Source organism: Dromiciops gliroides, chromosome 2 (genome assembly GCF_019393635.1).
Source record: "Dromiciops gliroides isolate mDroGli1 chromosome 2, mDroGli1.pri, whole genome shotgun sequence".
In the NCBI taxonomy this organism is placed as follows: domain Eukaryota; kingdom Metazoa; phylum Chordata; class Mammalia; order Microbiotheria; family Microbiotheriidae; genus Dromiciops; species Dromiciops gliroides.
In genome coordinates, this window is record NC_057862.1 from 658,003,005 (window position 1) to 658,020,489 (window position 17,485).

General features: G+C 45.5%; 1 protein-coding gene across 1 annotated transcript in view; it reads left to right on the forward strand.

The window, feature by feature from the left end:
* The first annotated feature begins 2,280 nt into the window (after nucleotides 1–2,280).
* CALB2 (calbindin 2) overlaps nucleotides 2,281–17,485 on the forward strand; it is a 31,742-nt gene continuing 16,537 nt past the window's right edge. Inside the window, 2 exon segments of the mRNA XM_043980390.1 lie at nucleotides 2,281–2,558; nucleotides 16,900–16,976. Of these exon segments, the coding sequence (XP_043836325.1) occupies nucleotides 2,468–2,558; nucleotides 16,900–16,976 (168 nt within the window). The 5' untranslated portion in view covers nucleotides 2,281–2,467.

Here is a 17,485-nt window from a genome sequence, read left to right on the forward strand (position 1 = left end):
AAAGAATTAAACTTCCCCATTTGGGGACCTAGGGACATCCAATAGTGAGACTCACCAGAAAGGGGACAGAAGACCTGAAGTCATGTCCCAATACATTCAAAATAGAGGTCCACGGGTACTTGCAAACACAATTTTAAATGTCATCTCAATCCTACTGTAACAACAATCAGCATCTCTCTAGGCATTTTCTGTTTAGTTTGTACAACCCTATGGGCAGTAGAAAAAAGGGACCACTCTCTCCAAAAGGAAATGAGAAGCTGTAGGTCTTTGGCCCTTGATGAGTTGGGAACTTACCAGCTGATGACCCAGAAATACCATCTGTCCACCCTAGGTTCCCTGAAAAAGACTGGGGTTGCAACCTCCACAATCCACTGGCTTTCCAGTATGGTGCTGGCCAGGGAATTTCTTAGAGCTTACACCAGCCAAAGCCCTGGGGCTGATTCCATTTCCCTTAGGATAAAAGCATGGGGAAAACTGGCATCTGTGATCAGAGCTAGCTGAGTGAGGGCATAAGCATCATAGGTAGTCTTTAGTTTCCTGAAGAAGGGTCTCATTCCACTTTCCTCTCCCCATTTCCATTCTTCAGGCACAGCAAATAAAGGCGGCCACTATGGCTCCCATACAACCAGTGTGGATACAAAGACTCATATGGGTTATGTATAATATGATTGATGATATAAATATATATATATATAAACATATATCTGATTGCTTGCCATCTTGGGGAAGGGGGAGGGAAGGGAAGGAGGGAGACAAATTTGGAACTCAAAATCTTACCCAAAAAATGAATGCTGAAAACAATCTTTACATGTAATTGGAAAATAAAATAAAATACTACCAAGAATCATGTGGATGGGCAGAGTCAGAGAGGCATCAGGTGGGAAAGAAAGTGACTCGTGTCATCTGGCATTTTTTTTAAATCCTAAAAACTCATGTAGACATGTCACCCCACAGTTTCCATCAATAGGGTAACCCATTCTCCCTTTTGGACCACCACCACAAGGAGCAGCTCATGGGCCATGATGTCCTTTTGTCATTTACCAGAGGTAATATCACGGGGAGGCTTCTGAACTAAGAGTCAGAAGTCCTGGTATTAACTGGATGACATTGGGTCAGTCACTTAGCCACTCCTCTGAGAGTGAGTTTCTCCTAAAATGGAGGTCATAGCTCTTGTATTAGCTATTTCCCAAAGTTGTTTGAAGAAAGAAGCACTTTGTAAACTGGATGCAAACTAGTATTGTTTCTCCCAGAATTCCAGCTAGAAAGGGGCTTCCAGGTCATCCTGTCCAACTCCCCATCTTTTAGAGATGGGAAAACTGAGGTCCAGATTGTGTTTGTTTTTTTTCACTTCAATGCTGCTCATCATATGCTTCTTGACTGGGAACGTGTTGGGAAGAGGGGTTTGGTGTAGTTTATCCTGGTCTCCACACCCACTGACCCAGCCTCTCTTCTCTAGGGTTCTCCCCTCGATTTAACAAATAATTTGTCCCTTCTGAGATCTCTTTCTCTCCCCTACTGACCTCTCTGATTCACCTGCTTTTCCTTTCTCTCTTCCCTCCTCTTTTCAGAAGACTGTTCAGCTAACACTCATTAACACATGTTAATGAGCATTAATTCACATCTCTGCTGCTCCTAATGCTGAAGCAGGTGGGAGCAGGGAGGGGGCACAAAGCTGCCAAGAAGCTGAAGTGAAAGGTAGGCATATACCAGGCTGTGCATTCCTCATGGCAGGGTCCCGGGCTCAGTTTCTATGGCCCAGGGCACAAGGGCAATCCCAGCATCCCCATCTAGGAAGCACGGGCACTAACGGTTTTCCATTTCCCCAGGGGGCAGTTCAGAGATACCCTGGGTCAAGACTGGGCAAACTCTTGGCAAATGCCCAGAGAGCAGAATTGAGCTAGATGGTGGATGGGGTCTCTGCCAGCCCTAATCACCTATGGTTCTGTGAATCCTGTCCCCAGAGAGCCCACTTGCTCCTTCTACAAGGAGAATGGGATGGCAAAAGGCAGAATGGAAACACCTTAGGGACAGTCCGTCCCCCTCCCCTCTGGATCCCGCCATTGGTTTGTGCCGGTCCCTCTGGCCCCAGAGCTGGACCGTGAGGAAAGTGCTTCCCCCTCGGGGGGTAGAGGAGGTTGGGATAAGTCATCAGAAAGCCCTGGGTACAGGGTTCATCCCGCTCCCCCATCATTACAGCCCTTCCTAAGGATCATCGCAGCCCAGAACCATCCAGAGCATCCCTTTGCCTCAGATGCGCCCCCAGCCTGTGCTTGGCTCCGGAGTCTGGAGACCCGTTCGCTGCATCCGTGCGCCCTCTAGTGGAGGCCGCTCCCCGCGCGCCCTCTCCCGAGGCTCTGTATATAAAGGCGGAGAGGCGCCGGGGCTGGACGCAGAACTCGGGGATCGAGAGTCCGGGAGCCGCAGGGAAAGCGCAGAGCTGAGCATTGACCCGACCTGCCCATCGATCATGGCTGGACAGCAGCAGCCTCCTTACCTGCACCTGGCTGAGCTGTCGGCGTCCCAATTCTTGGACATTTGGAAGCATTTCGATGCCGACGGTCAGTAAGAACCGAACTTTATTTTTCTTATCCAGACCCGGGTGGCGGTAGTGGGGAGGGGAAAGGGGCTCAGGGAGATTGTGGACGGGTGCGTGTCAATTCGCGTCCCAGATGTCCAGGGGTTCCACACCTGGTCTGGCTTTGGGAGAAAGTCCGTCTGTTCTCGCTGATAACTGCCAAACAACTTTTTCCTCCCAAGACAGTTCAGGGATGCCTCTCTCTGGCTTGCTCCTCTCCACTGCGGGCAAGTTGGAACATTCCTAGAGAGATGGAGAGGGTGGCCCGAGTCCCCAACCACCACTCCCAGGTAGAATAATAATTGGCTGGCTCTAGCGACTCCATCCCTAAGGTCACTGCCCCGAGGCTCAGGACTTCTCTCCCCCACTTCCAAAATGATAACCACACCCAAAAAATCCTCACACCTTTTTTCCTCCAGATTCTGCCTGTAGTTTAATAACCGAGCACCAGCCGTGCCTGCTGATATTGGTAGCCTTATGCCTATGGGGGGGGGGGGGAATTCTTCTGGAAATTTACAACCTGCCCTCACTTTTGTCCCTGTATGTCAGCTGCTATGAGCTCGATCCAAAGCCCATTGAGGGGGGTCCTTCAAATGGGCACTCTTCTCTTCCCAAGATGAAGCAGAGAAGGGTGTGGCATCCCAAGTGCTGGGCAGAGCATACCAGCCAGGGTGAAGCTGTGAAGCCTCTCTCCTTGAAGACCTATGAGAATGGGAAAGGTAGCCAGAAGTGCTGGGGGTCTAGAAACAACCATGTACATAAAGGCTCAGGGCTGGATAAGATGACCTCTTGGGTTCCCTTCCACCTCCCCAGGCTCTAGGATTCTGCAGAGCTGTGATTGAGTCATGCATGAAAGCTTCTTGCTTTGGCTTTTGTGTGGCCAAGGCAGTCTCCCCCATCTGCCCAAAACAGTCAAACCAGCTCTCTGCTCAGAGATCCCGGCTGAAGGGAGCATCCAAAATCCTTTCAGTAGGAAAGGCGCCCCATTTAAGCAGTGTGACCCTTAGCAAGACACGGCCAGTAGGAAGACAGACTCAAAATTGCTGAAGCCAACTCTGATTTCCCCCAGCCTTTGGTGAGGGAGCACAATGAAAGAAAGAAGCTAGAAAAAAGCAAAGAGGGTGGAATTCCAAGGGATCTAGGTTCAATCTTTTGTTCTGCCTCAAAATAACTGCGTGTTGTTTCCCTTATAACGAATGCCTCAGTTTCCCAATTGGTCAAATCGGGGATGACAGGGAAACATAAGGGAGCTGTAGCCATAAAGTCTCTTAGGTTAAGGGACTTAAGAAATGCAGAATAATTGTCCAAGTTCTACATCCATTCCCTAGGGATCCTTTGTTCAGTTCTGCCCCCCAAAGACTTGTGTGTGATTGAAAGTTACCAAGTAGCCCACCCTCTCTTTTCTCAAACAATTATGAACAAACTACCTAAGTTTTTACCCCCTAGAATTTTATGGGAAATAGATAAAAGCCTTGTTATTTAATTATACAATAGCATACTTTTCAGAGCATTGTCACATCCTTAATACCCACATGATCCCCACCATGTCTACACAAGACCAGGTTGACTGGGTGAAAAACTTCCTAAGAGACAGAATAAATTAGGGGCTTAACCAGGACTAGAACCCAGACATCCTGTCTTCAGTCTATGTCTCTTTGTGCCACTTGGCAAATCTGGTTTGGTTCGAGAGAGCAGCTTTCCAGGAGTAATAAATAAGTCTGTAGTTTTCTCTTATGTAGGATCCCAGAGGCTCAGCCCTAGAGTGGCTGTTTTTATTCCTTGGGGATGAATCATCCCAGGGAAGGATCTTGAGAATGGCTGATCTAAGACTAGCCTCAGGAGCCCTCAAAGGATACACCTCCCACCCCAAAAGTCCTGGTCTAATAAATAATAACTAGTATTTTTATACTGTCTTTAAGGTTTGAAAAGCACTTTCTATATGTTAACCTCTTCGATCTTCACAAACTTCAGAGGCATGTACTATTATTATCCCTATTTTATAGATAAGGAAACTGAGGCTGAGAGAGATTTAAGTAACTTGCCCAGAGTTACAAAGCTAGTAAGTTTCTGGATCTGAATCTGAACCCAGGTCTTCCTGACTGCAGGTCCTGCACTCTTTTCACTAAGTCACTTCATCATTCAGGGACATTCTACCAAAAGGGCGAACAGAAGCAATTCCTCATCCAGTGTCCCTCTGCAACCAGTTCAGAAGTTGCAATCCCTCAAGAGATCTCTGGAGGAAGGATTGGAGCAAATATTTTGACACAATCTCTTCCGTTGTCCTCATGAACACAGTGGAGATATATGGGCAAAATGGTAGTGCAATTAACTAGCTTTCTAACTGGTTGAATGACCAGACCCAAAGGGTCATCATTAATGGGCTGATGCCAACTTGGAGAGAAGCCCTAATGGAGTAAGTAGCCTAGAGATCCTTGTGTTATTAAACATTTTATCAGTGACTTGGTGGGAAGCAAATTTTCAGAGGGCACAGAGCTGGGAGAATTGGCTACCATTTTAGATGTCAGAGTCAAAATAAAAAAAAAAATTCTTGACAGACTAAAATGATGGGATGAATCTACCAAGATGAAACATAGAGACAAATCTAAATTCCTTCACTTGGAAAACTCATTTTCATAAGTACAGGATGATGAGACATGTATGGCTAACTTGAAAAGAGTTTTATGGAGGAAAAAAAGATATGTGGGTTTTAGTTGACTGCCATTTCAATAGTCAACAGTGTCGTGTAGCAGCCAAAAGAACAAGAATTAACCAAGACTTCATATCCAGAGTGAAAGTGGTGATAGTTCTATTAAACTATGCCCTGGTTAGGCCACACCTGGGATCTTGTGTTAAGGTCAGGGAGCTATAGTTTAGGAAAGACACTGACGACATAACATTCATATCAAGAAAGGATGGGGGCAGCTAGGTGGCGCAGTGGATAAAGCACCGGCCCTGAATTCAGGAGTTCCTGAGTTCAAATCTGGCCTCAGACACTTGACACTTACTAGCTGTGTGACCCTGGGCAAGTCACTTAACCCCCATTGCCCCACAAAAAAAAAAAAAAAGAAAGGATGACAAGGATGGTCTTGAAAACCATGCCTTGTGAGTATCAGTTGGAGAAACTAGAAAAGATTTGTGGGGAAAGGGGTGGAGGGAGGACAATATGATGTCTTCAGAAATATAAAGAGCTGCCACGTGAAATCAGAAGAAAAATAAGCATTGATGTTTGCATAGTGCCTTGAGGTTTGTAAAAATGCTTTACACACCAACCCTGCCTTTTGTCAAACAGTCACAAGGTACTAATTTGATGCTCACAACATATGATCTCATTTGAGCTTCACAACAACCATAAGAGGTAGCTACCAGAGGGAAAGAGGGCTTAGGTTTCTTTTGTTAGGGCCCCAGAGGACAGACATAACAGGGGCAGATTTTGGCTCTATGTAAGGGGGAAAAACAACCTCCTAACAACTAGAGCTGTCCAAAAGATGGAGACAAGGGTTACCCATCACTAAAGTCATTCTGAGCTGATGCTGAATGACCATTAATCAGGAATGCTACAGAGAAATTCCTTGTTTCATTTTCTGGATGACCTCTGGCATTCTTCCTACTTTATCTGTCCTAGGATTCAATGGATGGGGATTTAACAAGTTGGAGGGAACAGATTAAAACCCTGGGACAACTTTTCAGAAATGAAAAATGATTCTGGGAGGACAAGCAGCGGGTACAGCTACCTGGAATCCAATAAAGGGAGTCTGCGCCAGGCACTTGGGCTCCTATACTGTACCATTTCTGTTGCCTCTCCTCTCTCTACCCACTGGCTTTCTGCCTTTTTTCCTCTGTCCATCCCACCTGCCTTCTCCCTGGTCCCCTATATAGTTTTTATTTTATTTTTTATCTTGTTTTCAGCTCTGGCACCCTCCTGACCTCTTACACTCCCATGGCCACTCAAGCCCTCAGAGACATTCCAAGAAAGCCTCCTCTGGCTCTCCTGGGGCACTTGGGGCTCGCTAGAGTCCAATTAATGATTCTCTACCACCTGTGAGAGGGACTGACTCCCCATTCTCTCAGGCTATCTACACCCAGTAAACAAATGGAGAGAGAGATCCTAGGCAAAAGCTGGAAACTGAGATAAGAGTATATTTGAGGCCTGGCTTCTCCTATCAAACCTTGGGCATAAGACAGTCTCCTTGCTAGAAGAGTGAAAAACTCACATCATTTCAGTACCTTTGTCCAAGGAGCTATAAAGTATTCACAGATATTAATTTCCTCAACTCTTGTGTCCCCACTTTGAGGTTGAGAAGCACCAGATATTTTAGTTTTCTTTTTTTTTTTTTTTTAGTGAGGCAATTGGGGTTAAGTGACTTGCCCAGGGTCACACAGCTAGTAAGTGTTAAGTGTCTGAGGCCGGATTTGAACTCAGGTACTCCTGACTCCAGGGCCGGTGCTCTATCCACTGTGCCACCTAGCTGCCCCTAGTTTTCATTTTCAAGAATGAAAATCTGGGACTCAGGTAGGGGAGGCACCTTGCTCTTGTCACACAGTAAGCAAGCAGCAGAGCCAGAGACCAAACCAAGAGATCAATTGTCCTATCTCCAAGTCCACTCCAGGAGCCTAGAGACAGTGGTTCTTAACCTGAGGCCTGGAAACGTGTGTGTATGTTTATGGATATACATAAAACATTATATGTTATATTTTTGATAGCTACATGTCAACAGGAGTGGTTTCCTCTGCCATCTTCTGTATTTTATGTTGTCGTTCAGTTGTTTAAGCTGTGTCTGACTCTTTGTGACACATTTGGGGTTTTCTTGGCAGAGACAATGGAGTAGTTTGCCAATTCCTTCTCTGGTTCATTTGACAAATGAGGAAACTGAGGCCAAAAGGTGAAGTGACTTGCCCAGGGTCACACAGCTCCTAAGTGTCTGAGGCCAGATTTGAACTCAGGTTCCAAGCCCCATGCTCTGTCCACTGCACCACCTATTTTGTTTCACACACTTAAAAACCTTCTTCTGAGAAGGGGTTCACTAGAGGCTTTGCTAGACTGTCACGAAAGGGGTCCAAAACACAAAAACGGTTGAGGACATCCTACTATGGCAACCCTTCAGATGTGACAGCTGCTGTCAGTAGCCCATCTTTCCATGATGCTCAGTGTGGGAAGAAAGCTCGTCCTCTCAAAAGTGGGTGGGGAGGGGGCAGCTAGATGGTGCAGTGGATAGAGCGCCGGCTCTGGATTCAGGAGGACCTGAGTTCAAATCTGACCTCAGACACTTAACACTTACTAGCTGTGTGACCCTGGGCAAGTTACTTAACCCTCATTGCCCCGCAAAAAAAAAAAAAGAAAAAAGTGGGTGGGGAGGAGAGGGAATGGGCAACGACCTACAGTAATGCTCCTGAAAAGCAACCCCAAAACATCATGGGCATTCATGCCATGGCTTGGCAGCCTTCACCCTCCTACCTATGAGGGGATGGGGGACAGTGTGATGATGCCGCTGCTCTGACAGGGTCTCAGTGGATCAATGGACAGAGCCTGGACATGGAAGCAGGAAAACCTGAGTTCAAATCCTACTTCACAAATGTTACAAGCTGGATGACCCTGAGCAAGGTACTACTTCAACCTCACTCAGACTCAGTTTCCTCATCTGTAAAGATGGGGATAATAAGAGCACCTGCCTCAAGGGTTAGCCTGAGGATCAAATAAGATGACGTATGTACAGGACTGAAAATGTTCTATCAGGGCCATCATCATCATTACCATCACTATTATTACACGACAGAGTCAGCTGATGCCAGGTCACAGGCACGTGGCCCCTTCTGCTCACCCCATGAGAGCCAGGCTGGCATCCTCCATGTTCCCTGCCTCACTGGCCAAATGGACATCAAGTGTTCTGAAGGCGGTACTTTCCTGTTCTTATTGAGGGTAGAAATATACTGGCTGGACCAGCAGTCAGAGGGAGAGAAAGAAACTAGCTCAGAATATTCTGACCCATTTACTCAAAGTTCTTACAGCAGAGGCAGCGTAGCTTAGTGGGGAGAGAGCTGGCCTTGGAGGCAGCACGACCTGGCAAATGGACCTTTCTGGGACTCAGTTTCCTCAAATGTAAAACAGGACGGTTGGATAGGATGGCCTATAAGGGCCTCCCCAGCTCTGACTCAACACTCCTCTGATTCTCTGGCATCTCCTTAAAAAGCTCAGACTTGGGCTCTCTTTTACTGGTACTCCAAGCTTCCAGATGAGGACGCCACTTACTGATGCAGAGAGTTGCCTACTGTGCTAACTAGCAGCCTGTCAAGTCATTATACCCATGTTACAAATTAGGAAACTGAGGCAGACAAAGATCAAGTGACTTGCCCAGGGTACCAAAGCCTAGTAAATGTCCAGGGCTGGACCTGAGCATGTCCAGCCCTCTCATCCACTTTGCCACCTCATTGGAGAAGATCCAAATGTCCTAAGGCCTTGGAAATGCTGTTCAGCGGCCTGGCATCCAGGACCTGACTGCTCTGGCCCTGGAGCTTTGCCCACCCACAGATGGTGGGGACTAACAGAGCCTTCAGATCCACTCAGCCTCTCCTGCAGTTCAGTTTGCCAGATATACTTGGGTTCTTAGTTTTAAGCTGCTGAAGACTTAAGCACTTTTGGATTTGGGGAACTGGGGGTGGGGGATAGAAAAGAGAAAGGAAGATGCTAAGTAAAGCCCAGACCCCAACCCCTAAACCAACTTCATTTTCATTTGTTTCCCTGGCCCCTTACTGGGGCCCAGCCCATCTCTGGGGTTCAAGGCCACTTAAGTAGAGTGTTATGGAACCTGGGCTGTTTCCTCTCCCAACTTGCCCATTCCAGAAACCCCAGGCAGAGAGAAAGGTCCCCTCCAGCCTCCAGAGATACCTTATTGCCCTTTCTTAGATGGAGATAGCCACAGTTGTTGGAGGCTTTGCTTATTTTTGAAATGCTACACCCCTCCTTGATCTCTTTCCTCATCCCAACCTGGAGAGAGTTTGTTTTTTGGTTTAAACAAACAAGGCACCCCGGGCTTGCCCATGGGCACTCGTGGGGCGGTAGGGGGCCGGGGACTGTCCCATCCTGGCCTTTGCTAGTATCCCCGCCCAGCACACCTTGTTTACTCCTCCTCCAGACTCAAATGATTACCCCAACTCCTCCTCGCGAGAAGTTTCCAGGACTGAGGAAGCCCTTGAGAAATTGGCCCCAGCCCCCAAGGGGCATCAATTAGTAACACTTCAAGCTGGGAGTACTTCAAGAACAGTCTCTCAGCTAGACCCTGGCAGGCTCAGCTCTCTCGAATGATGTCTTGCATCATCTTCCCTCCTCCATCTCTCATTTCTATCTCAGCCTATTAGCTTCACCTTCCCCCTCCCCCCACCCCAGCCACTTCCTTCTCTAACATCTCCCCCTTCTTTTTTAGTCCATCTGCTCTAACCCCCCCTGCCCTCCCATCTCCTAGTTCCAGGCATCAGCCCAAAGAGAGACTATTAATATCACTACATTCAGGAGTCCCCAGTCCAGCTAAGTCCTAGAAGGTTAGGTTAAAATTCAAGTAACTACACTTACTAGCTGTGTGACCGTGGGCAAGTCATTTAACCATCATTGCCCTGCAAAAAAAAAAAAAAATTCAAGCAGGCAAGGAAATCGTCTGGCTACCTTGTGTCCCATCCCTTTAGCAAACATTATGGTAGAGATGCTAAAGAAAAATACCCCATATTACCCATCAGGTTTGGTATTTCAAGGAATATGTACAAAGCGTCACACTAATAACTACAAAATGTATTGAATGAGATACAAACTAAATGAACAAATGCATACAAGAAGGATACAAGAAGACATAGACATCTGTAGCCCACCTCCCAGACAGACACCCACTGGGTCGCCAACATTATCTGGCTCAGGGAAATGGGACTGCATATGTAACTGCTCCCAAAAAGTTGGCTCCATCCAGAAAACAAGAGCCCAACTGCCAGACGGCTGACAGATTCTAGGGGCTATACATATTTATAAGTTATAAAAAGGGAACTAGAGCTTCTTATTCATACTCGAGTAATAATAATAATACCTAGAATCTACATGGCCCTTTAAGGTTTGCAAAGCACTTGATATGTTCTCTCATTCAATCCCAACAGCAGCTCTGTGAGGCAAGTGCTATTATTATCATCCCCATCTTACATCTGAGGAAACTGAGGCACAGAAAGCTTAAGTGACTTGCCCAGAGTCAAACAGTCAGTAAGATTCTGAAGTAGAACCCAAATTCAGGTCTTTCTCACTCCAAGCCCAACAATCTATGCACTGGACCACGGAGCCAATGAGGTCAGAGAAGCCTAAACACCAAGGTTGGTGGAATCCTTTTGGACTCTTGGCCTGCCCTTACAGAAATCCATTAGTCACTCTGGCCATCTTTATATGGTTGTCTCCCATACCCCTCTGGGTGAAGGGGCTGATCTAACTGGCCTGCATCACTCAGAATCATGATTAAGGGTAACCAACCTCTTGTCTGAGAGAAACATCTTTGGGTCCTGAGATGATTGGGACAAAACCTTTGAATCATTTAATTCTCTAATGAGAAGGTGATAGCTTCTGGACTTCTCTCCTGGAGGAAAAAGAAGTATGTCTGTGGATTCATTCTGGTCACTCTATTTTATTTTTGGTCCTAAGTAAATCTGCATCTGATTCATCAAAAGAACACCAAGATACATTCAAAAAGTGGTCCTACATCGATAGATGGGTGAGGCTTTTATTCAGTCTGTAGAAAGCATGTCTTTATTTATAGGTTTAAATCTGCAAAACATCTGCCATGGGCTGCAGGTTGGGAAGGACTATACCATCCTTCAGGAGGGTTGAGAGCTATTTGAGCTTTTGCACCAGCAAGCAGCCAGGAGAGGACAACAGAGATCAATGCAGTGTCTCCCATGGGCCCTACATGGCCTCTGAGGTCCCTTCCAGCCCCAAATCTCTGATCCTGTGATCCCTGCAGGTTCTGGGGGAAAAGACCCCTAAGGCAGGGGCTTTTAACCTTTTTTGTGCTTCATCCAGCAAAGCCCATGGACCCCTTTCTCAGAATGTTTAAATATATAAAATAAAATACAACTGGTAATAAAGGAAAGCAATTTCAGTCAAATATAATTATATGTATATTTCTTAATATTAGATAGATAGATGATAGATGGATAATAGGTAAGTAGGTAGATGACAGAGAGAGAGAAAGAGAGGTAAATGATAGATAGATAGATAGATAGATAGATAGATAGATAGATAGATAGATAGATAGATAGATAGATGATGGATGGATGGATGGATAGATAGATAGACAGACAGATTTAAAAGTCCATGGACTCAGGGCAGCTAGGTGGTGCAGTGGATAGAGCACTGGCCCTGGAGTCAGGAGTACCTGAGTTCAAATTCGGCCTCAGACACTAAACACTTACTAGCTGTGTGACCCTGGGCAAGTCACTTAACCCCAATTGCCTCACTAAAAAAAACCCAAACAAACAAACAAAAAAAAAGTCCATGGACTCCAAATCAGGAATTTAAACCTAAAGGGATTAAGGGCACAGGATGTAATCTGAAGTCCCATAAGTGATGAATTGTATAGTAGTGATTATAACTGCTCAAGGAACTGGGAGATGGGAGCTATGAGCCTAGGCTGGAGGAGTGAGGGGAGGCTTTGTGGAGAAGATGACACCTCAGAGATACCTTGAACTGTCTTTGGGGTGGAATCTGCATTGGCAGAGGGAGCTTGCTCACCTACAACTTACCTAGACCAATGAAATCATAAATCCAGTCCCAATCTATCCCTTCGCTACTTACTCATATGCAAACGGTCTGGAGTTTTCATGGATTGTAAGCTAAATGTGAGTGACTAAGGGAAACCAAGGGAAGAAAAAAGCTAGAAGAGGCAGAGAGAAAAGAATGAGAGGTATTGATTCTGCAGTGCCTGCCCCCTCACTCCAGCAGCCCATTTCTACAATCATGTAGTCTGTTTTGGGTATCAGAGCTTAGAAAAGGCACTGACAAATTACAATGTATCCAGAAAACAGTGAGAATCCCAGACACTGTCATATAAGGATCTTGAGGTGTTTAACCTGGAGAACAGAAGACTTAGGGAAGGATGTGATAACCAGCTTCCGGTCATTTCTGGTCATTTAAAAATACCCTTTAACTAAAGCTTCCTTGTTCAGTATAGAGTCTAGACCTGATCTCTTCCGCCCCCAAGTGCTTCTACTCTAGGGTCTTGTCTCACATGAAATGGAAATAAATGGAGACCTTATTGTTGGGGGTTTTTTAAGTACTCAAGCTTCACTTTCCTTTCCATCTTATACCCATTTGTAACTGAGACCCAACTACCTCTCCCCTGGGGTGATTCTCTAAGAGTGAATGAATGGAGGAATAGATAGCTTTTCTTTGTATTCCCAGCATTTAGCACAGTGTCTGGATGTGGTTGGTATTTAATAAATGCCTGTTGACTTGACATAACTATAGAGGTTTTCAGCCGTGGAGTGACTGATATTTTACGACTGGAATATAACTCATTCATTCTAACAATGTTTGTAAATGCAGATCTCACAGAGGCAAAGAGGCATCTTTCTCTGTTTGTGCAGCGGGGTTCTCTGGCACGATAATACATTGAGCCCATCCACTGGGAAATGGCTAAACAAGTGTAGGAGTGTAATGGAATATCACTGTGTTGCCAGAAACAATGAATGAAGGGAACACAGAGAAATATAGAAAGACATGTGAAATGATGCAAAATAAAGTTAAGTAGAAGCAGGAAAACACTGACCATAACAATGTAATTGATTAGAACTACCACAAATATTTGCAGCTGAATGCTACAAAATGTAAATGTCCACAATTGAAAATTATATAATAATAATAGTAATTAATAATAATAATAATGAAGCACACCCTCCCTTCTTGGCAGAGATGGGGAACTATGGGTATGGAACACTTCAAATAATGTCAAGAATTTTTTTCTGTTTTGCTAGTTTTATAGAACTGGGGGCTTTTAACCCTCTTTCTTATTCTTTGTTAAATGAATTTGACTCTATGGGAGGGTAAGGGAGAGGGATATATGTTGGGAAATGAGGGTGATAAGAGCAAAAGATATCAATAAAAACTATTTAATTTTGTTAGAAACTGCATCTATCGGCCAAGAAGCACAAAATGTTCATGATCATATGGGGTAGAAAAGATTGTCACCCTCATTTTGCAGTTGGGGAAACAGAGGTATGGAGGGCACAAATGAATTGACTCAATACAACTTGTGGCACGCCTGGAATCAGGAAAAGGACCCAGGATCTTAGGGTTCCTAGACTAGCCCCCTTTCTCTGCTGCTGTTCAGGGGAAGCAGATTTGTTGAAAATGACCCAGGATCTTAGGGTTCCTAGACTAGCCCCCTTTCTCTGCTGCTGTTCAGGGGAAGCAGATTTGTTAAAAGGTTAGGAAAAGCTGGTAACTATGGCAACCACATTCTTATCCGTGCCCACTAGTGTGGGGCTTAGCTACCGGGCAGGAACCTGCTGCTCATCAGTGAAACCAAAAGTCTGGCTTTTTACCCTGAAGGAGTATGAACATGGCGCCAACCTGTTTCAGTCCTGTATCCATAGAGCCATTGGGTGACAGGTTGGTGTTGCCATGAGGGAACAACCTCTAAGGGATCAATAGCATCCTAGGAGAGATCAACAGTGGTGTGCCAAGTGCTTTCAGTGTACCTGGTATGGACAGGACTGGCACTGGGTGGACAGGGTCTGTGTCATGAGGTAGACACATCTAGATGCTTGCAGATTTTTCAGAGAGGTGGACAAGCAGCCACCTTCCAGCCAGTAACCCCAGACCTTCTGCTCCCTGCTTCTCCTAGAGCTGAAACTCAGGCAGCTGTGGCTTCTCCCATACCCACTCCCATCCCTCCTCCCTGACCTGGGTCCCCAACCAACTTGGTCTAGAGATGGTCTAACAGAGCACTAGACTTTAAAAAGTCAGGAAATCAGGTTTCTAGCTCCTGCCACCAACCAGCTGCGTGGCCTTAGGCAAATTCAGTTTCCTCAGCTGTGGAATGGCAGATGGATGTGACCCTAAGCAATGATGTCCTCTTCATTAAAAGAAAACTCTGCCTAAGAGTCAGAGGCCATCAATCACCACAAGGGGAGAGAGAAAATAAAATACCTCATTTACAGGATTAGAGCTAGAAGAGATCACACAGTTTAAGCCCATAGTTTTATAGATAAGGAAACTGAAACCCAGAAAAGCTAAGTGATTTGCCCAAAGTTGCACAGACTTTGTAACAGATCTGGGATTCCCATTAAGTGCTCTGACTTCAAATTCACTTAACATTATTTTCAGTGTATTTTCCTTTAACATCAAAGGGAGGGAGCAGCTAGGTGGCGCAGTGGATAAAGCACCAACCCTGGATTCAAGAGTATCTGAGTTCAAATCCGGTTTCAGACACTTGACACTAGCTGTTTGGCCCTGGGCAAGTCACTTAACCTTCACTGCCCCACACAAAAACACACACACACACAAACATCAAAGGGAACCACTAAAAAAAAGCAACTCCATTGATCCCAGAAATGCCACATTCCCTCCCAATCAACCCTGCCCAACCAACTCATTTGCTCTGGCATTTAAGAAGGTCTTGAAATCTCACCTCCTCCTGAAGCCTCCTGGGACTAATGAGAAGAGATGGGACACATGCCCCCCCATTCCCTTCTCCCCCCACACACCCCCATCAAACAGGCAATGCCAAGAAAAAAACTACCCCTCTCTCACTTTCCTGCTCACATTTTTATCCCTGACTTGCAGACAGTATCCATAATTTATGTCACTTATTTCTATACACATTCAATATTCAGTGTTTGATTAATAATGTGCTCGACACATGTAGGTCTGTCTCAGGGGTTCTGTCTGAGTCTAAGGTCCCCTGGTTGATATGCAGAGGAGGAAATGAGTAATGAGATTCTCAAGAGGCCAAGAGGGAAAGCCCTAGAAAGCAAGGAAAGAAAGGAGCATTTATTAAGCCCCTACTATGTGCCAGACAATGTACTAAGCACTTTACATATACTTCCTCATTTAATCCTCACAACCACCCTAGGAGGTAGGTGCTATTATTATCATTCCCCGTTTACAATTGAGGAAACTGAGGCAGAGATCGGTTAAGTGTTTTGCCCAGGGTCACAGAACCATGAAGTATCTTAAGCTAGATTTGAATTCATCTTTCCAACCCCAGGCCCAGAGCTCTCTTTCCCTCAGCACCTAGCTGCCTCTGAGGAGGCCCTTTCTGATCAGGACACTATGGTTACCGATCACATCGCTGCCTTCTCTTAGGCAAGCCCCTCAATTTCTTTGGGACTCAGTTTCCCCTTATGGAAAATATGGAAAATAAGAAAAATGTAAAAAATGTAAAGTAAAAGCCTTTGATGGGCTAAAAAAATGGAATTATCCAAGAAAAGTTACTCGACTGTGCTCTGACTCAGAGAAGCCACTATTGGTTTGATACCCCAAGGAAGTTAATGACAAGAAAAGATGCACAGGCAGAAAAACATTCAGAGCAGCAAACAGCTAGGAATGAACTATATGTCCAACAATAGGGATGGTTGAACAGACTGTGGTAGATGAAGGTGTGGTTGTACCCGATGGAATGAAAATGGGGAAGAATTCAGAAAGCTGGGGAGGTGGCAGTGAATGGGCACAGAGTCTTAAAAAACAATTGTCAGGACTACAGCAGGGGAAAAACAGCACCAAAAAGTCCAAGCACCCAAAGCAAAAGTCTAAACCAGGGTCTGGGGGCTTGACTCTTTTCAGGGAACTGGCTTTGAGAAGGGACGCTGGGGGCAGCTAGGTAGCGCAGTGGATAGAGCACCAGCCCTGGATTCAGGAGGACCCGAGTTCAGATACAGCCTCAGACACTTAACACTCACTAGCTATGTGACCCTGGGCAAGTCACTTAACCCCAATTGCCTCACTAAAAAAAAAAGAAAAAGAAAAAGAAAAAAAGAGAAGGGACGCTGCTTGGGGGTCGGTCGGTTATCTGTTGTGTTCAAATGTGTCCATAGTGAGTGTGTGCGTATGAATCGTGTCTCCCAGGCTCCATTGTATGCCCTCTGAGGGAAGGGCCTGTGTTCCCCCCGACATTCCTAGTGGGAATCACATAGTCAACATTAATTGATTCTGTGTTTGGTTGATTAGGTGATTTACTGATAAAATGAGAAGGTCAGTCTTCTGGTCACCCAGGCTTCCCTCTCCCGCTTCCAGCCTTCTATCAGCCTCACTCCCTAGCCCTTAGCCCAGGGTTAATGACTGGTGTTTTGTTGTTTTTCTCATCCTGCAGGAAATGGATACATTGAAGGAAAAGAACTAGAAAATTTCTTCCAAGAATTGGAAAGTGCAAGAAAAGGAGCTGGCATGGTAAGGATTGTTGGTGTTCAAATTCTCCTTTTGCTCCCTTTGCCCTGGGCTGAACCTTTTCTACCTGTAGCTAGAACCTGGGCAGAAGCCAGATTAGGAGCTCCTGCCTGAGGCTGGTTTGGCTTTGTTTAAAGGTAAAAGGAGCTGGTGCCTGCCTGCATAACCCAACTGACTTCTTCCTTTTTCTTTCTTTCTTCCTTCCTTCCTTCTTTCTTTCTTTCCTTCCTTTCTTTCCTTCCTTCTTTTCATCCCTGCTTCTTTTTTCTTCCATTCTTTCTTTCTCCTTTCTTCCTTTCTCTCCTTGCTTCTTTCCCTCCTTGCTTCCTTCTTTCACTGTTCTTCCTTCTTTCCTATCTTCTTTTCCTTGCTTTATCTTCCTTCCTTTTCCCTTTTTTTCTTTCTTCCTTCCATTCTTTCTTCCTTTCTTTCATTCCCTTTCTTCCTGGCCTCCCTATCTCACTCCCGCTAAAAGTATAGAGCCAACCCACTGCCATTCCACACAATTTCCT